The sequence below is a fragment of the Canis lupus genome, chromosome 37 (genome assembly GCF_003254725.2).
Source record: "Canis lupus dingo isolate Sandy chromosome 37, ASM325472v2, whole genome shotgun sequence".
NCBI lineage: Eukaryota > Metazoa > Chordata > Mammalia > Carnivora > Canidae > Canis > Canis lupus.
Window position 1 is genome coordinate 26,094,673 of NC_064279.1, and position 23,351 is coordinate 26,118,023.

General features: G+C 47.7%; 2 protein-coding genes, 1 long non-coding RNA gene and 1 pseudogene across 10 annotated transcripts in view; 2 read left to right on the top strand and 2 right to left on the bottom strand.

Annotated features, from left to right (window-relative positions):
• The window catches only part of NHEJ1 (non-homologous end joining factor 1), an 82,439-nt gene extending 67,823 nt beyond the window's left edge, over positions 1-14,616 (bottom strand). The window contains exons 1-5 of one of the 3 annotated variants that reach the window (XM_025441822.3): positions 14,508-14,616; positions 10,166-10,342; positions 9,369-9,581; positions 1,900-2,038; positions 1,252-1,310 (exon numbers count right to left, since the gene is read on the bottom strand). In XM_025441822.3, coding sequence (XP_025297607.1) covers positions 1,252-1,310; positions 1,900-2,038; positions 9,369-9,581; positions 10,166-10,342 — 588 coding nt within the window. In that variant the 5' untranslated portion in view covers positions 14,508-14,616. Of the gene's footprint in view, positions 1-1,251; positions 1,311-1,899; positions 2,039-9,368; positions 9,582-10,165; positions 10,343-13,873; positions 14,130-14,507 lie in introns of those variants that run through there. The other 2 variants (XM_025441823.3, XM_025441824.3) reach the window with 2 other exon arrangements.
• LOC112656458 (proteasome maturation protein-like) lies at positions 10,592-11,176 on the top strand (annotated as a pseudogene).
• Positions 14,617-14,660: 44 nt separating the features above from the next.
• Positions 14,661-22,940, top strand: LOC112656769 (uncharacterized). 3 transcript variants are annotated; one of them, XR_004812523.2, is made up of 5 exons: positions 14,661-14,777; positions 15,454-17,481; positions 17,948-20,406; positions 20,531-20,728; positions 22,215-22,940. It is a non-coding gene; the product is annotated as an uncharacterized LOC112656769 (long non-coding RNA). The 3 variants fall into 3 exon arrangements; XR_004812522.2 differs by having other exon boundaries at positions 15,454-15,630; XR_003134674.3 differs by having other exon boundaries at positions 15,454-20,406.
• SLC23A3 (solute carrier family 23 member 3) lies at positions 16,223-22,409 on the bottom strand. 4 transcript variants are annotated; one of them, XM_035710838.2, is made up of 12 exons: positions 22,209-22,409; positions 21,916-22,073; positions 21,666-21,760; positions 21,375-21,448; positions 20,986-21,167; positions 20,543-20,666; positions 20,273-20,387; positions 19,085-19,338; positions 18,394-18,499; positions 17,935-18,102; positions 16,608-16,643; positions 16,223-16,512 (listed from the first exon to the last, which is right to left on the bottom strand). In XM_035710838.2, the coding sequence occupies exons 1-12, from the start codon at positions 22,407-22,409 to the stop codon at positions 16,223-16,225; spliced, it is 1,803 nt and encodes a 600-aa protein (XP_035566731.1). The 4 variants fall into 4 exon arrangements, with proteins under 4 accessions (XP_035566731.1, XP_025297998.1, XP_025298000.1 ...); XM_025442213.3 differs by having other exon boundaries at positions 16,608-16,703; XM_025442215.3 differs by lacking the exon at positions 20,986-21,167 and having other exon boundaries at positions 16,608-16,703; positions 20,543-20,635.
• Positions 22,941-23,351: the final 411 nt, after the last annotated feature.

Genomic DNA, 23,351 nt, shown 5'->3' on the forward strand with positions numbered 1-23,351 from the left:
ATCATCCTCAGCCTGCATTAACCTCCTTAAAACCTACACTTAGAGACGGAGGAAGCTCTCCGACAGAAAAATGGCCTAGGAAATCTCTGTGCAAGTCCAGGTGTAAGGGGCTCTCTTTCCCCATAAAGACTTGAAATCTACTCTGCCTCAGGACTTCACAGTGCATGCTTTCCTTCTTCTCCAGAGTTAGATTGCTTCAGGAGATAGGCTTGAGCACTCAACTTGCATTTTTGGTTCTCACTGTTAAGACCCCGAGCACGATGGCGTCTTTGCTCAGCCACTGCACAGAGGCAGAACAGAAGGTTCCAAGTCAAAAACACCTGCTTTCTGCCTAGCCCTGCGAAAAATACTAACTTCATGTTCAAAAGAAATATGAGTCACAGTCCCTGTCCACCAGGAGTTTACAAAGTAGCCTAGATGACAAGACAGAAACACGAGTAATCTATACAGAACACAATATTATAATAGCATTATTTGCTTACATAGTAAAGTACCAGCTTGGTTAATGTGTATAATTAGAAAAGAGGGCAATAAGACGAAGGTACTAACTGTACAACCAACAAGTCCTAAAAGAGTGAGAGGAGAAAATCAATATTGACTGGTATTATCAAAGGTCACTATTATTAATACTCCCCTGTTTGCCGTTTAATAGATGTTTCTTTTGGCCAAGCTCAATCCTTAGAAGAGAAACCTAGGCAGGAGCTTCTGACAGGCCACAATTATCTACTCCCCATTCATTCCTTTGCCAGTCCCCTTGTATAAACACTGTGATTTTCCACAGACTACTGTGCCCACAAGACAGTTCCCAAATGGTAACCCTGTGCTTTTCACCTTCCTCTGCTGTGGGATGTTGGAGGGGCAAGTCATGATGACTCCTCCCCCCACCCTGCTCCACAATCCAGACCTGTGATCAGATCTCAACAAGCAAAAATTTGATCGACTGGGCAACCAAACTCTCCAAGGTTAGGGAATTCTAAATGAAACTCCTAGGTACGTTAGCACAGATGTTTTTACAAATGTTCACCAGCCCACTTTTGCCTTTCATAGTCTTGCCCCCTATTTCACCCCATCTTCCCCACATGCATCTCAAGTTTTAACAGATTTTCTATAGGCAACTTTTGCAGAGAAAGGATTCTCCAACCATGCAAACCAGCTAGCACCCAAAACACAAGTCACTACTCGGGCACCTGGAAAGAAAATAAAGCAAAAGTGCACAAGGAGAAAGAAAATCCTTATTGTTGTATACTCTACCTCTACCATAAATTGTTCCAAGAAGGAATTTTCTTCAAATGGCTCCGTCTTCAACCGATCTGTAATAATACAGAAAAGAAATGTTAGTCTTAAGATGAGCTTTCTGCCTGTGAGAAGGAAAAGAAACAGAGCCCAAGATTTCTTGGTAGGGAGCATAAACATGTAACACCCGGAGTCCAGTGGGAGAAGGGATGAGTGTGTGAGCAAACAGAGGAGGAGGAGAGGGTGATTAGCAACACAGGATGTGTTCAGTGGCAGCATGTGCTCTAGGAGTTCATCCCGCCACAAAGACGAAGGTCGAACTGAATTTTTATTCTGAAGCTGGAGCTATGCTTCATAGGGTCCCACCCTATGTTTGTGCTGCCCTCGTACAGTTTTGCACAACTGTTGGCCCCTTTCCAAACTCTTTCCTTGCCATTGCCTGGGGCAATGGCTGGACTCAGCTACAGTTTCTTTTGGCTACTTGGATGCCAGCTGGGTCATCAAGGCAGAGAGAAGTATCACCCAGCCTCAAGTCTCCAGTTATGGTCAGTACCCAGCACCTCCTCAGGGAAGCACACCTCTAATGCAAATGACTCTCCCATTTTCTGAGGCCCTTTGGCCACCTGTACCAGTCCCCACCCAACACCCCAAAGAATGCCCTCTCACCTCGACTCAGCACAGCCCCACTCTCCTGGTAGTCCTGGATCTCTAGATCTTTCATGCGAAGCAAGGTTGCTAGTTCCCTCACTTGGCACTGCAAGGCCAGACTCATGCCCATGAGAGGACGAACCAAATGCTGGGAGACCTTTCATGGAAGAGATATCAATCAGCCAACAGACAGTTACAGAGTACTCCCGAACACTATATTAGGAACTAGAAAAATACTGAAAAATATATGTTTTCACAGGGACTTACAGTTTCATAAGCAAGCAATCCATTTACATGGCTATAAAAATACAGTAACTAAATAGGTATGTGAAAGAAGTTCGAGGGCTTTCTTTGTAGCATAGATAAAAGGGTGGGAAGAAGAGAGGAGAACACATGGATAGACAGCCCAGAGTGGTGATTTAAAGAGAAGGTTGTAACAGAGTTGATAAGAGAAAGGTGTTGTTCCAACTCTCCTGCAGAGACTAACAAAAGCAGAAAATCCAAGTAGGCTTCAGGAAAGTAGGTGTAGTTAAAAGAGTGTGCTAGCTGGCACATAACAGAAGACAAAAGTCAACAGAGAGCAGAAAGCCTTGGAAATTAGACCCAGCCACTGCTTACAAGCCATTTCAGGGCTGATGATAGTCCAGAATGAGAGTTTCGATCTGCTCCCACAAATGCAGCAAAGTCTAAGGTCATCGGAACAGAAGCCAGCCAGTCACCAAGAGGTCAGCCTAGGAAGGATGAAACTGGCCCAGCACACCTTGCTCTTAACAAGGTAAGAAGGACATAAGCATAGCCATGCTGCTGTGCAACTAGGATGCTGTTCTCATATAACAACATATACCTATATAGAATAATTACCTAATTCACCTACACAAGGTATCCAGTAGTCTTAGAAAGAAAAGAGCCTTAGCCAAAGAAAATAACTATAATCAATCATCTCGGAGCACCTGTGTGGCTCAGTCAGTTAAGAGTCTGTCTTTGCCTTTGGCTCAGAGAGTCATGATCCCGTACTGGGCTCTCTACTCAGCAGGGAGCCTGCTTCTCCCTCTCTCCTCTGCTTGCCGCTCTGCCTACTTGTGCATGTACTCTCTCTCTGTGTCAAATAAATAAATAAATAAATAAATAAATAAATAAATAAATAAATAAATACAATCTTTTAAAAATAAATAAATAAATAAAATCAATAATTTCTTTGTGACCAAAGGATGCTATCAAGGTTTCCTTCACATTCCCCAAGGAGATGAGCTAAAGGAAACATTAAAAAGAAAGGCCCGAGATCAGAGGTCAGCAACATTTTCTGCATGGGTCAGATAGTCAATATTTTCAGCTCTACAGCCAATACAGTCCCTGTCACAATACTCAACTCTGCTGTTACTTCATGAAAATGCCCATAGACAACATGTAATAAATGAGGGTAGTGGGTTTCCAACATAACTTCAGAAAAATAGGCAGCAAGCCAGAGTTGGCCAACTGGCCATATTATAGGCACCCCTACGCTTCTCTAAGGACAGATCAGAAGAGAAGAGATTGGGGTGAGGGGGATACGGGCGAGAGGCAGCAGCTTTTGTACCACCACCAGGACCCAATAAATGCAGGGGGGCTGATGCAGAGCAGAAGGCCAGAAGTCAAATGGAGCTGGAAACACCAGTCACTTCTTCCCATCATGCAGCACATCCCAACCTGGTCCTGGTTCCCAGTTCAGGTCCTAAGGATAAACTGAAGCCTCCAAATACTGTTCAAAATGCAGCAGAAGTTCTGCTTTGGGGAAATTCATCTGCTCCAGACCCAACCTTCTTTCCTAGGAACTATTTTGTTAGGTTTTGTCCTGTTCGAGGTGAATAGTGGAAAAATAGGTGAATCCTTGTATGAAAGCAAGTCCGTGTTTAGAGGGGCTGAACTGAAAGTAATTGCAATTGGTAACCAAGCAGCATCACCATCCCTCTGGCGGCAGCCCTCAAATAACAGAAACTCCTAAAGGTGACAACCAGCCTCTCTCTGGGAATCCACCTTAACAGCGATCTCTTTGAGTGGTGGTAAATAAACAGGAAACATAAGGAGAAACAGCTTTTAATCAATGCTGTATCTAAATATATAGGGTAGGGATCCCTGGGTGGCGCAGAGGTTTAACGCCTGCCTTTGGCCCAGGGCGCGATCCTGGAGACCCGGGGTCGAGTCCCACGTCGGGCTCCCGGTGCATGGAGCCTGCTTCTCCCTCTGCCTGTGTCTCTGCCTCTCTCTCTCTCTCTCTCTCTGTGATGACTATCATTAAAAATAATAATAATAAATAAATAAATAAATAAATAAATAAATAAATAAATAAATAAAGTAATGCCATGCCAGGCACCCGAAGCTATGTACCAGACGCCAATGTCTATATAGCAACAAAGAAAAAATAATTTAGCTTTTTCTCAGTAAATATCTCAACTTTTCAAATAATTTCATAGAATTGGACTACACCACTCTGAATCATTGGGGTATAACTCATTTCCAAGTTAGATGCATGCTTAGGACAATTAATTAGGACAAGTCATGTGGCTGAAGTAATAGATTTCAAAGCAAATCCACAGATACTTCAAGGATTTTCAAGGAAAAATCTTGAAGCACTTCAGGTCAGGAAGACCCCCACCCCTTCGTTTGCAGACGATGATATATGAAGAGGTGCGATTCCACAAGCCAATTCAACAGACACCTACTATGTGCCTAGTACATGCTGTGAACCCATGAGGCTTCTGCTCTCAAATTTCTCAGGAGAGTTAAGGAGGTCAGGAAGTGTGGTAGATACAGAAGCAGGAGTTGTCAATCTTTTCCAGAGGAAATCTATTTATAACACCCTCCCACCCCCACCCCCACCCCTGACATCTGCAGATTTCCCATTGAAATGTTGACAGTCAGAGGCAGGAGAGCTGAATGGCAGTTATCAATCCCAAAATGAATCCTATCAGGTTTGGATATGGTGACAAGAGCAACAGACTGGAAATTCCATCTGGATTCTAGCCCTGGCTCTGAGAGCATCTAGATGTGAAAATGGCTTAATCCCAAGCACTCTCACGGCCCTTATTTTCTTCAAGGAAAAATTAGGGAGTCCGAGTATGTGTTCTCAAAGGTCCACAGTAATGCTGAAGCTAAGTACTACTATGTATGTTCTCGTATTTAGTCCCCAGGATTCCATAGTAAGGTTGGGACTGGTGCCTCCTCTTTATCAATGATGAAGCCAAGTCTCATAAAAATTCAATGACTTATCCAAGGTAATACAACGGGTTTTTTGTGTGGCAGGAAGAACACACATGCTTTTGTAACTCAGCTCCACCACTCGATTTCTATTACCTTGGATAAGTCATTGCGAGCACATACTTGGACTCCTTCATTTTTGAGGAGGAAGAAGGAATGAAGGAAGCTGGCTGGAAGTGGAAATGGGCTAGAAAGCAGAAATCTGAGGCTTGAGATATTTCATGATATCCTGCACAGCCTTGAGATCTTGGCGTGAACACACCACACGCTGTATTCTCTTACTCTCCTGCATGGCTAGTAGGAGTTTAGGTGTGCAAGCTCTCTGAGAGACAATCTGGCATTATTGTGAGCAATATTAATGATACAAATACTCCTTTTTTTTACATTTGTTTATTTATTTTTTTGAGCAATCTCTACACCTGATGTGGGGCTCAGACTCACGACCCTGAGATCAAGAGTTGCACGCCCTTCCGACCGAGCCATCCAGGAGCCCCCAAATACTCCTTGATTCAACTATTCCATTGCTAGAAAGTTACTCTTACATTTACACGTAGGAAAAGTAAATACAAGAGTAGCCACTATGTGTAACAGCAAAAGAATGGAAACAACTTAAGTATCTACTAGTAGTGTATCGATTCAATACAAGTTGATATATGCCATCAAATAAAACTCTATGTTACCATTAAAGAATATTAAAGCAGATTGTCCAAGCAGATTGTTACAAATATTTTCTAAGTTCTATAATTAAGTGAAAAGAGCAAGCTACTGAATAGTGTGGATAGTATGCTGCCATTTGTGAAAAGGCATCCATACGCCCAGATAAGTATTTGATTGTGTGAGTACACACATACTTACATCTACACAAACCTACGTATAGCTTTCCTTAAGAAGTCACAAGAAGATGGTATCAGTAGTTGCTTTAAAGAAGGAAAATAACAGACTAGAGGGTGGAGTAGAAGGACCTATTTTTTCACTCTAGACCCTTTCTTAATGCTATTTGAAATGTTTGCCTTTTGCATGAATTACTCATTGAAAAAAAATGAAATAAAAACTATCACAAGAATGAGTAATAAACAAAAATTATGACTGTGTGACCTCACAGACACACACACAAGCCTGGAATAGTATCCGCCTACATCCTTGACAGTGTCCGCTGGCTCTAACTTTTTCCCTATAAAGCTTCCTCAGGCTCAGGGGTTTCCCTGGGCTGGTAGTCTTCCTTTTTATAATAATACATATTTTATTTTACCTTAAAGCCTAATTGTTCACCAATTGTTCAATGGTCTCCCCAATACTGAAGCTTCTTTTCTTATTGGGGCTGCCCAATTAGAGGAATTTGCCTAGAATAGCTCGTTTTCCCTTTACATATTATTTTCTAGTATAATATCATTATACAAGTTTCCTTTTAATTTGGGGGGAAAAAAACTATCAGAGCCCATCACCCTCCTAGAACTACCTTCTCAATCTCACTATTCTGAATTTCGAGGGCTGTGTGATGCACAATGAGACTAGCTATTGCTAGGACTTCCCAAGGGCTCCCGGAACACTTTTTTTTTTTTTTTTTTTTTTTTGGTTCCAGAACAAGCATTATTGAGGGAACAGTGCCCCCTGGTGTTACTTAGAAAAAAATTACAGGGATTTGAACCAGAGGTAAACTATCTAAAGGATGGAAAATTGCACAAAAAAATTTCACGAAAATCAACAGATCAAAACTATTATCTGCTAAACACTGTTGATGGACCTCAGAAATTCAGAGATGAATGAGAAGTTCTCCAAGCACTCAAGTCCACCTTTACTGGATTCCAAATCAAAACTCCACCAGAGGGGCACCTGGGTGGTACAGTCAGTTGAGCCTCTGACTCTTGGTTTCAGTTAAGGGTCATGGCATCAAGCCCCGCATTGGGCTCTGTGCTCAACGTGGAGTCGCTTGAGACTCTCTCTCCCTCGCCCTGTCCCTCCCAACCACACACACACACACTCTCTCTCTCTCAAATAAATAAATAAATCTTAAGAAAAGAAATCCACCAAAGAACAGTTTCTCAAAAATACTTGGTCCCATCCACTCCGTTGGTGCCAAAAGATCACATGACCTCAGGAAAACTAAAGAAAGGATATAGGAAATGATGCCCACTTGTCTTCAAGTGCTTCTGCTGATAAACCTACACCCTTAGGCCTCCCATAGAAGACCTTGGCCTCTAATGCTACTGACTGAAACAGCTCTGTTTATATAAAAGGGTGGAAGGGACCAGTGGCAGTAATTCCTGCAAACAAGTTCTTACTGTTTACTCTCAAACTAATTTATTTTTTTAAAGATTTTACTCATTTATTTATGAGAGACACAGAGAAAGGCAGAGACACAGGCAGAGGGAGAAACAGGCTCCCTGTGGGGAAGCCAATGTGGGACTCGATCCCAGGACCCCAGGATCATGACCTGAGCTGAAGGGAGATGCTCAACCACTGAGTCACCCCAGCGTCTCTCTCAAACTAATTTTTTTTAATTTTTTTTATTGGAGTTCAACTTGTCAACATTTAGCATAACACCCAGTGCTCATCCTGCCAAGTGCCCTCCTCAGTGCCCGTCACCCAGTCACCCCAACCCCCCACCCACCTCCCTTTCCACTACCCCTTTCCCAGAGTTAGGTGTCTCCCATGTCAAACTAATTTCTAATAAAAGCTCTGGGAGGGATCCCTGGGTGGCTCAGCGGTTTGGCGCCTGTCTTTGGCCCGGGGCACGATCCTGGAGTCCTGGGATCGAGTCCCACATCGGGCTTTCAGCATGGAGCCTGCTTCTCCCTCTGCCTGTGTCTCTGCTTCTGTGTGTGTGTGTGTGTGTGTGTGTGTGTGTGTGTGTGTGTGTCTATCATAACTAAATAAATAAATCTTTAAAAAAATAAAAAATAAAAGCTCTGGAAGCCTAGAAAGCTGTGTAAGCAGAAGACATTATCATCCTAGTCCTTGAAAATAGGCTCTCGAATCAGACCTCCCTGGGAGTAAAATTCCAGCTCATTCACTTACAAGTTAGATGACTTTGGACACATTGCCTTCAATCTTGGCTTCCTACTCTGAAAACAAGGAATAAATACTACTTATCTTGCAGGATAGTCATGAGGATCCAATGACAAATGTTCAGAAAGGTAGCTAACACTGGCACGTACTCTATCCTTTGCCAGACTGATCTGAACTGGATCATGTTAAACCCCTGCTTAAAGTTTTTCAATGCAGGCACCTGGGTGGCTCAGTCGGTTAAGCGTCTGCCTTCAGCTCAGGTCATGACTCAGGGTCCTGAGATCAAGCCCCACACTGGGATCTCTGTTCAGCAGCAAGCCTGCTTTTCCCTGTCCCTCTCCCTCTGATCTCTCTGGCTCTTACTCTCTCAAATAAATAAATTAAATATTTTCTAATAATAAAATAAACTTTTTCAATGAATCTCTGTTGCCTTAAGGATAAAATCCAAACTCATTAGAATTCTTCAAAATGCCCACCTCATTTCCCACAACTTCCTGCAGTCATGAAATTCCCTCCCTTGCCCCATACCTATACATCTCCCTGCCTCTCAAAATGCACTCCAGCCTAGACTGACCTGATCTTCTCCCGGTTATCCCCTCCTCATCTCCAAAACACAACTTAGAAACTATCTCTTCAATGGGGTGCCTCAGTGGCCCAGTCGGTGAAACACCCAACTCTTGATTTCGGCCCAGGTCATGATCTCAGGGTTGTAAGATTGAGCCCCATGTTGGGCTCCCTGTTGGGCATGGTGCCTGCTTGGGATTCTCTCTCTCTCTTTCTCTCTCTCTCTCTCTCTCTCTCCCTCTTCCCCTCCCCCTCCACTTTCTAAAGGAAAAAAAAAACTCTCTTCAAAAAAAGGTTTTTCAAACTTTCACTCATCCTGAGCTTACTTCAACCAAAGAATTTACCATACTTTATTCTGCTTCCTGTCTATCTTCTCACTAGATTATAAACTCCAGGAATAGGCTATTTGTTTTAGATCTGGACACCTAACAACCAGCCTAAAGTGATGCTTAATAAATGTTGAATATTAAAGACGCTCAATAAAGCAGGTAAACCCAAACCCTGCTCCCTTTGCAAGGAAAAGATGTACCAGTCGAGAATCTGTTTTGCCTTCTGTCTAATCAAGGAAAGTGTTCTGACTGAAGAAGAATTTCAAGTGGAATCCACACAAAAATAAGAACACCTAAAGATTCATCTTGAAGCAGCTGGCATTCCCCTTCCCCACTCCACACTTGAATTACACTCACCAGGGAAGGGCTAGCAGGAATGCAGTGGAAATTCCAATAAAAGGGGAGACCAGAGAGTTCACTCCGCACCCGTAGTATCAGTGCCTCGGCCACATGATCACAGGTGAACATAGCTTCGCTGGGGAAAGTAGTGTCCTTCAACAGTGGGCGAAGCAGATCATCCAAATGACAGAGAAAAGCCGCAGGTGGAGCTGTCAGGCGCTTGTTCAGCTCCTAAAAAGACAGCAGGAGTTGTATGGAGTCGGGGTGTAACAAGGAAACAGACTCCCCTCAACAGTAAAGGAAAACTCTGGCTAACATGAAGACAGCGCAGTGGAGATGAAGAGAAGACAAAAAGGCAGGAAGAGGGGGCACCCAGGTGGCTCAGTGGTTGAGCATCTGCCTTCAGCTCAGGTGGTGATCCCGGGGTCCTGGGATCGAGTCCCTCCCTATGGGGAGCCTGCTTGTTCCTCTGCCTATGTCTCTGCCTCTCTCTGTGCCTCTCATAAATAAATAAATAAAATCTTTAAGAAAAATAAACAGGAAGAGGAAAGAAGAACACAGAGAGAGCAACTGGCCTACTTCACAATCCTACCTTGTACTGTGGGCAGCGCAAAAAACAAACAAGGACAGAAATATGGAAAGATCCCAGGGCTTTAGGTGGAAGGGCAGGCCATTCGCTGGAATTGTCTCAACCTGATCTGACCTCCCTTGGCCACCTACAAGCCCACAAGCTGGTTGATGTGAATACACCCCAACCCTCACTAAGAGAAATTATATCCACACCGCCCCCACAGCAGTACTTCTCTTCAACTTACCTTGGCTCGCTGGCTGACCACACTAGCATCCACCTCTTCATGCCACACCTGTTGAAGATCTGAAACCAGTAAGGCGTACCCCTGCTTGGTGATATAAGCCTTGACCATGAGGGAGTTCTCAGCAAGTTGTAGCCAGGCCCATGGCTGCATCAACAGGCCTTGCTCCAGTTCCTTCATCTGCAGAAAAGCCTTAATTTAGGAAAGTGGCCCCACAGTCTGGGGATGGGGTACCACTTAAACAGTTCTATATCAAATAAGTCTTGTGAAGGACTCCTCCCTAAGGAGATGGAAGGCATGGATTTACATTTTACACACACACACACACACACACACACACACACACCATCTCCTGCCCCACCTTACTACCTCCTGGCTATGAAAAATCTATTTAGAATTCAATTTTTCAGGGAAGTGAGCAGCGGGGCCGGCGACAGTAATAGGGCCGAGCGGCTGTTCACAGAGCAAGTGAAGATGAATGCCAGAGGACTTGGATCTCAGCTGAAGGAGAGTATTCCAGTTACTGAACTTTCAGCAAGTGGACCTTTTGAACAGCATTATCTTCTTCGAAAAGGTCTCCCTTGTGTGAAAAATGAACTTTTGCCCAGTCATCCTCTCGAATTATCAGAAAAAAATTTCCAGCTCAACCAAGATAAAATGAATTTTTCTACACTAAGAAACTCCAGGGTCTGTTTGCTCCACTAAAATTACAAATGGAATTCAAGGCAGTGCAGCAGGTTCAGCGTCTTCCATTTCTTGCAAGCTCAAACCTTTCATTGGATATTTTAAGGGGTAATGATGAGACTATTGGATTTGAAGATATTCTTAATGACCCATCACAAAGTGAACTAACGGGAGAACCACACTTGATGGTGGAATATAAACTCGGTTCACTGTAATCTGTTGTGCCGTTCATGAAAATAGCAGGGCTGCATGTTGTTTATAGTCATCTTTTTACTATAATTTGATGTATACAACATTAAAAGTACTGACACATGAGAATTTTTGCCTAAATAGTATTTGTGATCATTTGAAATGATTTAGTCTTTGGTTTATGGCCATGTGACTATTGAAGCACTAAAAGGAGATGATTTTAAAACTCCCAATTTATATGAAAACAGTAGCCTTCTATGTGTCTTTCAAAAATTGTTGTTAATGAGTATTTTAAAATTGTACAGGTTTCAATCCAGCCTGTTTTCTGGGTATCCCATAAATTTAACTTTGATTACCATTATCAGCATTTGAGTCTACAACCTTCATAGTAGCATCTCAGAATAAACATCTGTAATTGATTTCAGTGGTAACACTTCAAATTAAGTACAGAGTAGGGTATTTATATTTTACCTTGTTTCAGTATAGCCTGTTGATACTTACAAGAAAAATACTGAATTTATTGATGCTACTTTAGAATTGTAGCTAGCTATTTGATTCTTTCAGTTTGAAAAGTGTAATAAGTTCACAGGTTTTGATTTTGGTCTTGTCTTTAAAATGAAAAATCAACCAGCATATGTTGATTACACTGTTGTAATGCATAGATTTATATATCACAAGGTGAGTAAATTGAAAAAATTAGAATATTCATGTACACACTATGTATCCCTGAACAAACTCCATAATTATTTAAAAATAAATCTTCACTATAAAAAAAAGAATTCAATTTTTCAAATTAAGTTCCTAAAGGGCATAAAATGTCTTTCTTCTATAGTGGTTAAGCCTCAGCATATTAGTCTTAGTATTTCTGCTTTCTAACAATATAACTTAATGTGGAAACCTAAACCATTCTTTACCATATCCCTAATAAATATGCCAACGCTAGCCTTTCCCAGAACTTCTAGAAGATATAATTCTTGTCTTATAAAACATCGTCATAAGTGTTGTGAGCAGGAAATTTAAATTATCTGATCATTATCTAGAAATAAAACTCCAGAAAATCTCAGATTTTCAAATACACACACACTCTCTCTCTCTGTATGTATATGTATGTATATTCTCTAAATATTTATATACACATAGATACATACATTCCGGAAAAGAGGGATTCTTAATCTAGAGCCTACGCATGTGAATCTTCTGGAATTACCAGCAAAATCTGTGTAGACGTGCATATAGCCATTTGGGACGAAGAGGTCCATAGCTATGTCAAATTCTGAAGGGAATCAATGACACAAATAAAGAGCTAATAATCTGTGTCCAGAAGCAAACAAAAAAAAGCCCCAAATCCCATTTCAAGAACCTAGATGACTAAGAAGTCATAAACACAAGACACAGCATTTCACAGAGATAGAAACAATTCATTAAAGTCGGCTTCACTCATCCCCCATATTCCAACCCAAGTACAGCCATGGACAACATCATGCCCTGCTGTACATCCTGGAAATCCTGGAAACCAACTTTTCTACTTCAGCGACTATGTTTGTAGTTTTAACCTAGTAGATATTTAGTGACTATGGCTATTTTGCAGGAAGTTTGGTCATTTTTTCTGTGTGTGGGGGGAAGCAGGGGGCAGAGTGATACCATTCTCTTCATTTTTTCAGTCTATAAATACAAAGTGAATGAAATTCCTTGCATTTCATTCACACATCTAGCATAGTTCTGTTCCTCCAGTCATTCTTCCAACCATAATTTAGCTTTTGAAGTATGGCCCTGTAACAAAACTTCATGTGTGCAGCCCGTAGTTGGGTGAAAAGTAAATATGTACAGCGATTTTTATTTGCAGCAGCCTCAAAACCTTGTGTTTGGAGGATGGGACGACAGTCGTTTCCCACGGGGAGGAGATCTTGGAATGATTAAGCCAGTCCTCACTAGAGTTCCACATTGCCAAAGGTCACAGATTCAGGGAACAAGTGAGGTTGCCTGTCCCTGTAGGACTCTGCAGGGTGCTCCCTAAGAGTGGCCCAAATTGGGTTGATTTCCCTGGTCCATCACTTTGGAAAGCCTGGGAGCTCAAAACCCTCAAACTGAATTGGTTGGGTTGTTTGTTGTTGTGGGGTTGTGTTTTTGTTTTGTTTTGTTTGTTTTTTGGTCCTGTTTGGGGGACAGGGGAGGAGTTTATTTATTTGTTTTAAAAATGGGATACCTGGAGGGCTCAGTGGTTGAGCGTCTGCCTTTGACTCAGGTCAGGATCCCAGAGTCCAGGGATGGAGTCTCGCATCAGGTTCCCTGCTTCTCCCTCTCCCTGTGTCTCTGCCTCTCTGTGTGTCTCTCATGAATAAATTTTTAAAAAAATTAAAAAATTAAAAATGTATTTATTCGATAAAGAAAACAAGGGGGAGGGGTGGAGAGAGAAGCAGACTCCGCATTGAGAAGGGAGCCCCAATATGGGACTGAATCCCAGGACCGTGGGATCATGACCCCAGCTGACAGCAGACGCTTCACCCACTGAGCCACCCAAACACCTGCGAGGGAAGAATTTAAAAATGAGTGAAAATATCAGTGAGGGTGACAAAACATGAGAGACACCTAACTCTAGGAAACCAACAAGGGGGTGGTGGAAGGGGAGGTGGGGGGGGGGGTGACTGGGTGACGAGCACTAGGGGGGACACTTGGGATGCGCACTGGGTGTTATGCTATACGTTGGCAAATTGAACTCAAATAAAATAAACTTAAAAATTAATAAAAATAAAATTTTAAAAGTTAATTAATAAAATTTTTTAAAACTGTGCCCGAGATCCACAGGCCCCATAGGAAGGTCTGAGACATTCAGCTCCAGACCTGGCGTTGGCTGCGCCCGCCCAGCGCGTCCCACTGAGTCCAAGGCTCTGCATCGCGTCCTGTTTCTCCCTTCAAGGCCGTCCGTACCCGCCACGTTACCTACACGCACCGGTTTATTATTCTTGCACGACGCAGAGGGCCCGCTCCCGGCGCAGTTCCCTCGCCATCCTGCAGGGGGCAGCCGGCCCGCGACCGCGCGGGCGGGGCCGCACCCTCCCTGCGGCGGGGCCCGAGCCTCGCGCCCGGTACGCAGCGCCCCCACCCCCGGGGGCCCGACCGGCGCAGTCGCCCCCGCCTTCGCTGCCAGGGCCTTCGCCGTCCGCCTTTGCACGTCACAGCGCCGGCGGCCCCGGGACGCGGCTCGGGACCCCCCGCGGTGACGAAGCCGACGGCCCGCCCCCGGGGACCGAGGAGCCCCCCGCCCGGCGGCCCCCCAAGCCCCGCCTCGCCGCCAGCAGGCGGGCTGCGCACGCGCGGCTCCCGCGCCCGCCCCGCCCCGCCCCGCCCCGCCCCGCAGGCCCGCCGCCGCGCTCCGGGGCCGCCAGCCCGAGCCTGCGAGCCCGCGGGGTCCCGGCGGCCCCTCGCCGCGCCGCCCCGCCCCGGGCCCGGCCCCGAGTCCCCCGACGCCGCCTACCGTGAGCGGCCGCGACAGCTCCCGGCCTCCCCGCTGCAGGCCGGCCCGCGCCAACCCAAAGGCCTAGAGTGGAGGCCTCTCGGGCGGGGGGCGGGGGGCGGGGGCGGGGGCGGGGCCCGGCGGGGGCGGGGCATCTGGGGCTCGGGGCAGGGGAGCGGGAGGAGCGCTCGGGGAGCGGGGCGGCGGCCCTCGGAGGCGCGCGGGCGCGGGAAGAGGGCCCTGCACCGAGCCCGGGAGGGCTCCCCGGGTGTGGCCCTGTCGGCAGCTCAGGTCCCTTACCGCCCGCACCTGTCCAACCAATTTTTTTTTTTTTTTAAATGAGGAGGGGCGCATGCCTGGCCCAGTTAAGAGTCTGCCTCCAGCTCAGGTCATGATTTCAGGGTGCTGGGACCGAGCCCCAAGTCCACCTCCGAGGTCCTTGCTCAGCAGGGAGTCTGCTTCTTCCTCTCCCTCTGCCCCTCTCCCCTCAAACAAATACAATCTTTACAAATAAATTTTTTAAATGAGGGGGTTGAAATTCACTAGATAGTCTCTCTGGTCCTCGCTAGCACTCAAATTGTTTGAGGGGGTCAAACCCCACGGTCGGCCTTCATCCCATATTTCTCCTTCCGCTTAACCCCATGCGCGTGCCCCCTCACCACGGAGAAACCTGAAGCCCCACAACTCATTATCTGCTCTGTACAACTGATGGTTCTGTTTCTGCTGAATACCTGGGCCTGAAATAGTCTCCACATTCACTTTCCACAACCCAAAATCCTCCTCGTGTCGAGGCCAGCCTCGGTGCTGCTTTTGTTTGCCCCTATCCATGGTCAGAATTCATTGTTGCTTCGTTTTTGCTCCCATAGCATTGTTTTAATGTTTATTATAGACTGCCTTTTGCCTTAAATTTTAGTTAGTGATTACATAAGTCTTTTTTTTTTTTTAAATATTTTATTTATTTATTTAGGATAGTCACAGAGAGAGAGAGAGAGGCAGAGACACAGGCAGAGGGAGAAGCAGGCTCCATGCACCGGGAGCCCGACGTGGGATTCGATCCCGTGTCTCCAGGATCGCGCCCTGGGCCAAAGGCAGGCGCCAAACCGCTGCGCCACCCAGGGATCCCCTACATAAGTCTTTTTAAATGGTAAGTACCTTAAAGAAGGCAGGGACTGTGTTTTATCCATATCTGTAATTCCAGGACCTTGCACATGGAAGACCTTTTTTCTTTTTCTTTTTCCTTTTTTTTTTTAAGATTTTATTTATTCATGAGAGACACAGAGAGAGAGAGAGAGAGGCAGAGACACAGGCAGAGGGAGAAGCAGGCTCCCTGCAGGGAGCCCCATGTGGGGCTCGATCCCTGGACTCCAGGATCACACCCTGGGCTGAAGGCAGGCGCTCAACCCCCAAGCCACCTGGGCGTCCCATGGGAGGCCTTCAATAAATATTTCTTAAGTGAATGCTGGGGTTCGACTATAGATAGTTCACATGCAGAATCTCATTCGTTCATTCCTGGCCCACTAAACCATGGCCCCCGCCTGAAGTTAGGCCTAATTAAAAGAAGGGAAGGCAACACACCTATCGAGAAATGAGCTTTAGATGGGCCCATTTCTCACACACATACACACACACACACCTCTACACCTCTTTCTAGGAGAAATTAGAACCTGGGAGCTGAGTCTCCAGCAAGCTGGGAGTTAGGGCTAAACTAACCAGGGCAGGAATAGGAGTCCTGGTAATCACTGGGACCCAAGTTCTCTGCTAGACTCAGGACACTGCTCCCCAAAGCCAGGCAACAAGTCGGCTGTCTCTCCTGGCTCAGAGGGCCCTCCTTCCTCATTCCCAGGGTCTTCAGGCAGCGGGCAGAGGCAACGGAGGGGCTGGGGGATGCAGGGATGCAACTTTTGGATGGGGAAAGGAAGCTCGTACTCTTTGGCACCCTTCTCCCTGGACTTCTCAGGCATCTGAGCCTTTGGGGCAGCAAAAGGAGATGGCATCCCTTGACCTAGGCCTCGCTCAAGCCTTGTACCTGCAAAAGAAACGTTGGTCAGGCCATTGCCCCATCCAGGGAGTGAGAACATCCTGGCTACTCCCCCACTGTGCTTGGGCCTGGCCTCAACTTACCGGGAATGGTGTTCTCTAAGAGGAAGCCCAAGAGTCCTGCCAGGAAGATGGGCTCTGTGAGCAGCGAGCGCAGTAGCACATCCAAGGGGCTCCAGCCTACAGAGGGTTGGGGCCAGGCAGGAGGGGAACTCTGATCCTATGCAGGGTCAAAGAATCTTCTATTTCTATACCTAAATCTAAATCTCAGACTGAGAACAGATCTTTCTGAATTGTTATCTCGTCTCCCCCGGCCTTTGCCCCCCAACTCTGTATTTCCCTCATCTAGGCCCTTCCCACAAGATCCCAGCCCATCATCCTGTCTTCTGACCATCCACAGGCCCTCCAGATATATTTTGATAGTTCCAGGCTCTGGAAAGTTTGATATTAAAAGCCCCAACCATGGGGCACCTGGATGGTTCACTTGATTAAGCAGCCGACCCTCGGTTTTGGCTCAGATAATGATCTCAGGGTCCTGGGGTCAAGCCTGCTCCCAGGCTCCCAGCTTAATGGGGAGTCTGCTTGTGGACTCTCTCCCTCTCCCTTAGCCCCTCCCCCACTAGCACCTTCTCTCTCCCTCTCTCTAAAATAAAAATAAATCGATCTTACAAATAAATATATAAATGCCCCAATCTTGCTCCCCACTTTCTTACCTTCCATGCTCTAGCCTGGTTTTCTCAACCTCAATACTTACTGACATTTTGGACCAGATAGCTCTTTGAGGGGGCCTGTCTTGTGCATTGTAGGATGCTTAACATCATCCCTGTACCTACTAAGTGCCAATAACAATCTCCTCCTTTTTTTGTAGCAACCAAAAATGTCTCTGGATATTTCCTGCAGGGGGAAATCCTCCTGTTGAGTGCCACTGCTATTAGCTAGGCTGCACTAACAAACTAAGGTATTTGCTGCTCCCTGGACATACCCTATGACTTCTTACATCTAGGTTGTTGTTTATGATGGCTCCCCCATCGGAAACAAGCTTCCTCTCACTAAGTACGTTCAGATCTTACCATCCTTCAAACCAGCAAAATGTTACTTTCTCCGTAAAACCTAACTTGGATCATCTTAAACAGAAACTCTCTCTCACCGCTGAGCACCCCAGCTCCTTATCTGACCCTTTCCTGTTATAGTTGTACATAGCTCTTCTCTCTTTTACTAGACTGTAACCTCTGGAGGCACCTTTGTATCCCAAGGGGCTTATCTGATGCTTGATAAATATTTGCTATACGAAGGGATGAACTATTTACACCGCAGCCTAGGAAAGGGTGTGGGACCTGGAGTCCACAGAGCCTCCAAGCCCCAAAGCCTCCAGCCCTGGGTCTCCTCCTCTTCCCATCCCTCCTCCTCCCACCTGTGCTCATCAGGACCGGGGCTTCTCGAAGCCATCTTGGCAGCAGCAGGGCCATGAAGATGGAGAAGCCAACAATGAAGACATTCCGCCCAGAGTCAATGTCAGCCAGGTGGAAGCTGGAGAATCCAGTAGACAGAACCACGGCCTGGGTCACCCCAAGTACCCCACCTGTCTCGTAGGGAAGTAACCAAGGGGGTTGGGAAGGGCTGGCAGGGCAGGGAGGACTGCGGGGCGGGGCAGGTTGGGATGGAGACAGACAACTCATTTTCCAGTTACGCCAAAAGCCCACTCAAGAGGCCAAGACGTTGGGCTGGGGAAAATGATAGCTCACTGCTATCCGTGTCAGGGGGGCTGTTCAGAAAGAGAGGGTGCCAGCCAGCCTCAAGCAACCAGCTGGGCCATCCTGGAGGGGGAGGGGAGTGCTGGTTCAATACCAGACCCGCTGATACGTCCACTCACCAAGCACAGGCAGCGGGATGGCGGTGAGGAGCTGGGCCAGCCTCGGGGAGAGCCCAAGCCCCACGCACAGCAGCCCCGCCAAGTGTGCCACTCTCCGAGATCCCGCCTAGGGGGAGGAGACATGCTGGAAGACACAGCCACCTATTCAAACAAAACTCTTCAAAGTTTTTGCCTGGCTGGCCCATCTCATCATTTGGATCCCAACTCAAATGGGACCCAAGAGTCCAAGAAGGACTCTACCTGAAGGGTCCTCCTTTTCTCAACCACTATCCCACAACTACCCTGCTTTGTTTTCTTTCTTGTTTTTAAAGACTTTATTTTTAATTTTTACCTGCTTTGTTTTCTTTTTTTTTTCCCCGCTTTGTTTTCTTGATAGCACCTATCACTCTGAAATTATCTTACATTTTTCCTTAAATTGTCTGCCTTTCCCCCTCTGAAGTGCCCAAGAGAGCAGGGACTTTATAAGACTTGATCTCACCAACTCCCAGCCCAAGGAAGAGAAGGAATGGAACGGTGGCTTAGTGTCTTCCTCACACTCCTAGCCCCTTTCCACTTCTAGGCACCTCCCTAAATGAGATAGTTGAGGTGGCGAGCGTGACAGAGTGCAGGATGCAGGTGGCAACCAGGCGGCACGAGTGTCCCCCCATCGCCCACATCTCCTGCTCCCCTGCCCCCACCCTCACACACATACCTGGATAAGACTCACTGTGCCCACGTTGGGGAAGCTGGATGCAGTGCCCATTGGGCTCCCCAACATCCCGGCCAGCACACTGCCCAGACCCTCCAGGCTCAGCCCTCGGCTGCACGCATGTGGAGGGGGCGAAGGCAATTGCAACAGCCGGCCACACAGGGCATAGCAGCCCAGGGAGCTGGTGGAGGCTGCCAAAGCCATGGAGATGCCTGCAGCCAGAGCCCTGGGTGTCAGCAAGGGCCAGGTCCACTCAGCTGGGGAGGGAGAAAGAGCTGTGTTGGGGCCAGACCCAAGGCTGGAGCATCTCCCTGCCTCCAAGGTTTTGTGCCACAGGAATCCTTGAGACCCCATTGTCTTTGAAGACAATCTCTTGCGACAAAACCAATAAACCCAGGAGAAACTCTTCCCTTTACCATGGTCTACAAGGCGTCATGTCTCACCACACTCTGCCTCACTCCCTTCACTCCAGATATACTGGCCTTGTTTCAGGCCCTTTGTACTAGGTGTGTTGCTGGCTACCACAGGGCCTTTGCATGTGCTGTTCTCCCTCCTAGAACGCTCTTCTCCCTGGCCTTCACTCTGTTAGCTCCTACTCATCTCTCACATCTCAGCTCAGAGATCACTTCCTCAAGAATACTTTTCCTGATGTCTCAAATACAGAGTCTCCATGATAAGCTGTCATTACACAAGGTATTTCCCCATTATCACACTTGCCACATGCAATTTTACATTTACTTGGGTGACTATTTAATCAGGATCTGCATTCCCCAGCAGATATAAGCTTCAGGGGTATCGGTACTGTGTCATATTTATCACCACGTCCCCTATCACATGCCCAGCACAAAATCAGCACACCACAGACCTCTGTTAAATCGACGAATGAACAACTTTTGTACACAACGCCTCAAAAGCAATTTGTATATGTAGGTCACCAACTCAAATGCCTGTGGGGGGAGGTAGCACAAAGGTGTAAGTTGGGTAAGGAGTATCAACAGGGAGCGGTGGGCCTGCAGATGTCTCTTCACACCCCCAAAAAACACCCGTGGCAAGGGGCTGCCATTGCCCCCCTCAGACTGGCAATTTCTCTCCCCCGTGTGTTTTGAGAAAACACAGGATTTAATTCAGAAATGAAATTCCCTAAATCTTGAGTCCAAAGAAATGAGGATGGAGGACGAAGAACGAACCTACCTGGGTGAGGCAGCCAGACCCATGGTGCCTTGGGGGATGCAGCCAGCTCTAGAGGGATGAGGCGCAGCCCCAGAAGCGCAGAGATGATCCACACACAGGCCACCGGCACCAGTACCTGAGGGGCAAAAACTGAGGTAGGAAAGAACCCTTCCCCAGAACCTTCCAGGCCAGCCTTTGAGGGGTAGACAGAAGCTAAAAGATAGCAGGCTGAGCGAGCATTCTATGCCATTCCTTCTCCCCTCATCTGCCCCTGGCCAGACTCTCACATACCGAGAAGAGCCGGAAGACAGGAATGGGAGTGTGGGGTGAAGAGTTTGAAGCTGGCCGCCAGGGGCACGGGGGTACCTGGCAGGAGCCCAGGTGCTGAGAACAGACCACCACGAGCAGGATAAGCCTAGGAGAGAGAAGGAGTTTTAGGAGCAAGAGGAAGCAGGCCTCCTGTGTCGGGTGATAGAGGTAAGAACAGAATAATTCGTTAAAAGGGGTCCCAGAGAAGAGAGGAAGGAGGATGTCTTGGGGGGAGGTTAGCGGGGGATAGTGTAAAAGCCAGGGAGACCAAACGAATCCAGCCAAAATCCTGGACTCCAAATCCACAAGAGTCTGGCCCTGCTCAGATGGCTGCTGAGTTGGGTAGGGCCAGCTGCTCTCCCCCCGCCCCCCAGGTCCCGCACAGCCCGCTGGTCACCACCCCACACCTCTCAGGACTTACGTACAGCAAGGCCAGGCCCCAGTGAGTAGAGCAGAAGAGGGCCACCTCCCTGTGGGCAGAGAACCCTGCCACCACCAGGCTGGGGGCCAGCACCAGGGGCCCACAGTGGGGGAACAAGTGGCCAGGACCCCCCAACAGCCCCAGCGTGCCCTGCAGCAGCCCAGATACCACCACAGCCCCGGACACCTGGAGGAGCCAAGAAAAAGAACAAAGGGGGAGCGTTCTGCTCAACGGAGTTGACTTAGGCCTGGACTTCTTGATGAATTCTTAGGGGTGGGCCTCTGCCCTCGCTCCTTCCCCCAGACCATCTCAGTCCCCATCAGCTGGAAACAAGAACCTCCTCCTCCCTGCCATCACCTCCAGCCCTCCTACCCTCCATCCCCAGGCACTCACCTCTCGGAGAGAAGTGTTCCAGAGCGCCAGGCCAGGGCAGCCAGGCCCCCCACACCGGCGCAGCACAAGGGAGGCTGGGACAGGGACAAGTTGGGGGTGTGGAGAGGACAGCGGTAAGCGGGACAGAACCCCAGTGTTCTACAGTCCTAGCTGGTGCTTGGCACAGCTCCAAGCCCCCACAGCCTGGTGGTTCCCATCCCCGCCCGCTCTCAATCCAGCACCCACGTACACCCAGAGGCTCAGATTGGTACCCCACCCCACCCTCACCCCTTGCCCTGGCTCTGTGCTCACAGTTTCCAGGGGTCTGGATGGCCAGAGGTAACTTCTGGGTCAGCACCAGAGCAGGGACAAGGAACTCTAAGGATGGAGCCTGGACAAGAGGCAGCCTGTAGGAACAGCAGCCCTGGCAGGTCTGGAAACGCAGCAGCTGAAAGGACTCCTCAGGCCTCTCCCACACTCACACGAGTACACACACACACACACACACACATACACACACACGTGGGACCCCGCCCCCTTCTCTTCAGGGAGTTCCCCTCACCTGCTGCCGATCCAAATTTGCAGGATGGTGGACACACCACAGGAAAAGAAGCTGGAGGCCAAGAGCTGGGCAGGGGAGGAAGAGAGCTCTCCTGGCGGGAGTCCTTGAAGCAGGAGCAGGTGGGAGGCACAGAGCAGAGAAGCCAGGACCAAGATATGCTGCAGGAGGAGTATTGGGATGGGTGGTCTTCAGAAAAAAGTGGAAATACCCCTTGCCAGAGGGCTTCTCAGGTCACACCTATCCCCCCAGAACTCTTCTTCAGCCAGCACCAACTCCTACACCTCTGCTCCTACCTGCAGAGCCAGAAGACAGCTGAGGCCCCAGGGAGGAGGCCCACACTGAGAAGCCCAAAGGTGAGAGGAGGGATTTTGGACAGCAGATTGTGGTGGCGGCAGCGGTGGTGGCAGTGGTGACGACGACAATGGCAGAGGAGCCAGGGCATCCTGCAGGTCCATGGATCGGAGTTGGATGGGATGGTGGGGTGATCGGCTCATGCAGCCCTGCTCTCTTCTTGTCTTGGCTGTCCTGGGCCAGAGTTAAGTAGAGAGTGTAAGAGGTCAGAGTTTGGATGAAGTTAGCTGCCTGGTGTGAGGAGGGGGTAGAGGTGTCAGTGAAGCGGAGCGAAGGGGTGAGGGATTTGGGGCAGGACAGGCCCTTTCACCTTTGCCCAGCTGTTGTGCAAATTCCATCACCCATTAACTGTGGAACCACATTCTAGACCCCTCCCCCCAAGAATCTCCATCTAGATCCCCTGTTCCACGCTCTGCAATGCGGAGAGCAGGGGTGGGGAGAAGACTTATCAAAGATCCTGGGGAAGTTTTACAGTGTTCCCTCCTCACCACCAGCAACTGGAAAGATCAGTGTTACACCAGTTTTCAGCCTTTTCGGAGTCCAGCCCCCAGGACTCCCCAGAAAGGAAATGCATGGGTAATATCCATACATGGCACATGGCGACAGTGACCACAACTCCGTGTAATATCCTCACCGTAACAGAAAGGAGAAATAAAGGTGATCGATAACAAGTATCTCATATGTGAAAGCTTGGGCCCAGCTAAACAAGGAGACAATGTAATGCACTGCCAGCCCGCATGTCGAATCACCGTGGATGTGGTGTCTACAATGCCCACTGATACTGGTGCTTTCCTGGTGACTCACATGCCACAAGCCGCGCTGCCATTGGTGACCTGATGTTCCAAAATAACGAGCAAGTTCTTGGCAAAGTGCTGAACCAAGCAAAGTCCAGTTTTAATTTACACGTAGGTACATTCCTGGCAAACAGTCTTTTTCAAAATGTGCAAACTATCTCGTGTTTACGTGCTAAAAAGTTCTAGGCTCACATAAACAGGCTTTTCATATCTATGATGTCCAGTGGGTCATTCAAGAGTTGCCTTGAGAATTCTTCATAATAAGGGAAGAGTCTCAAGCAGTTCAGGTTG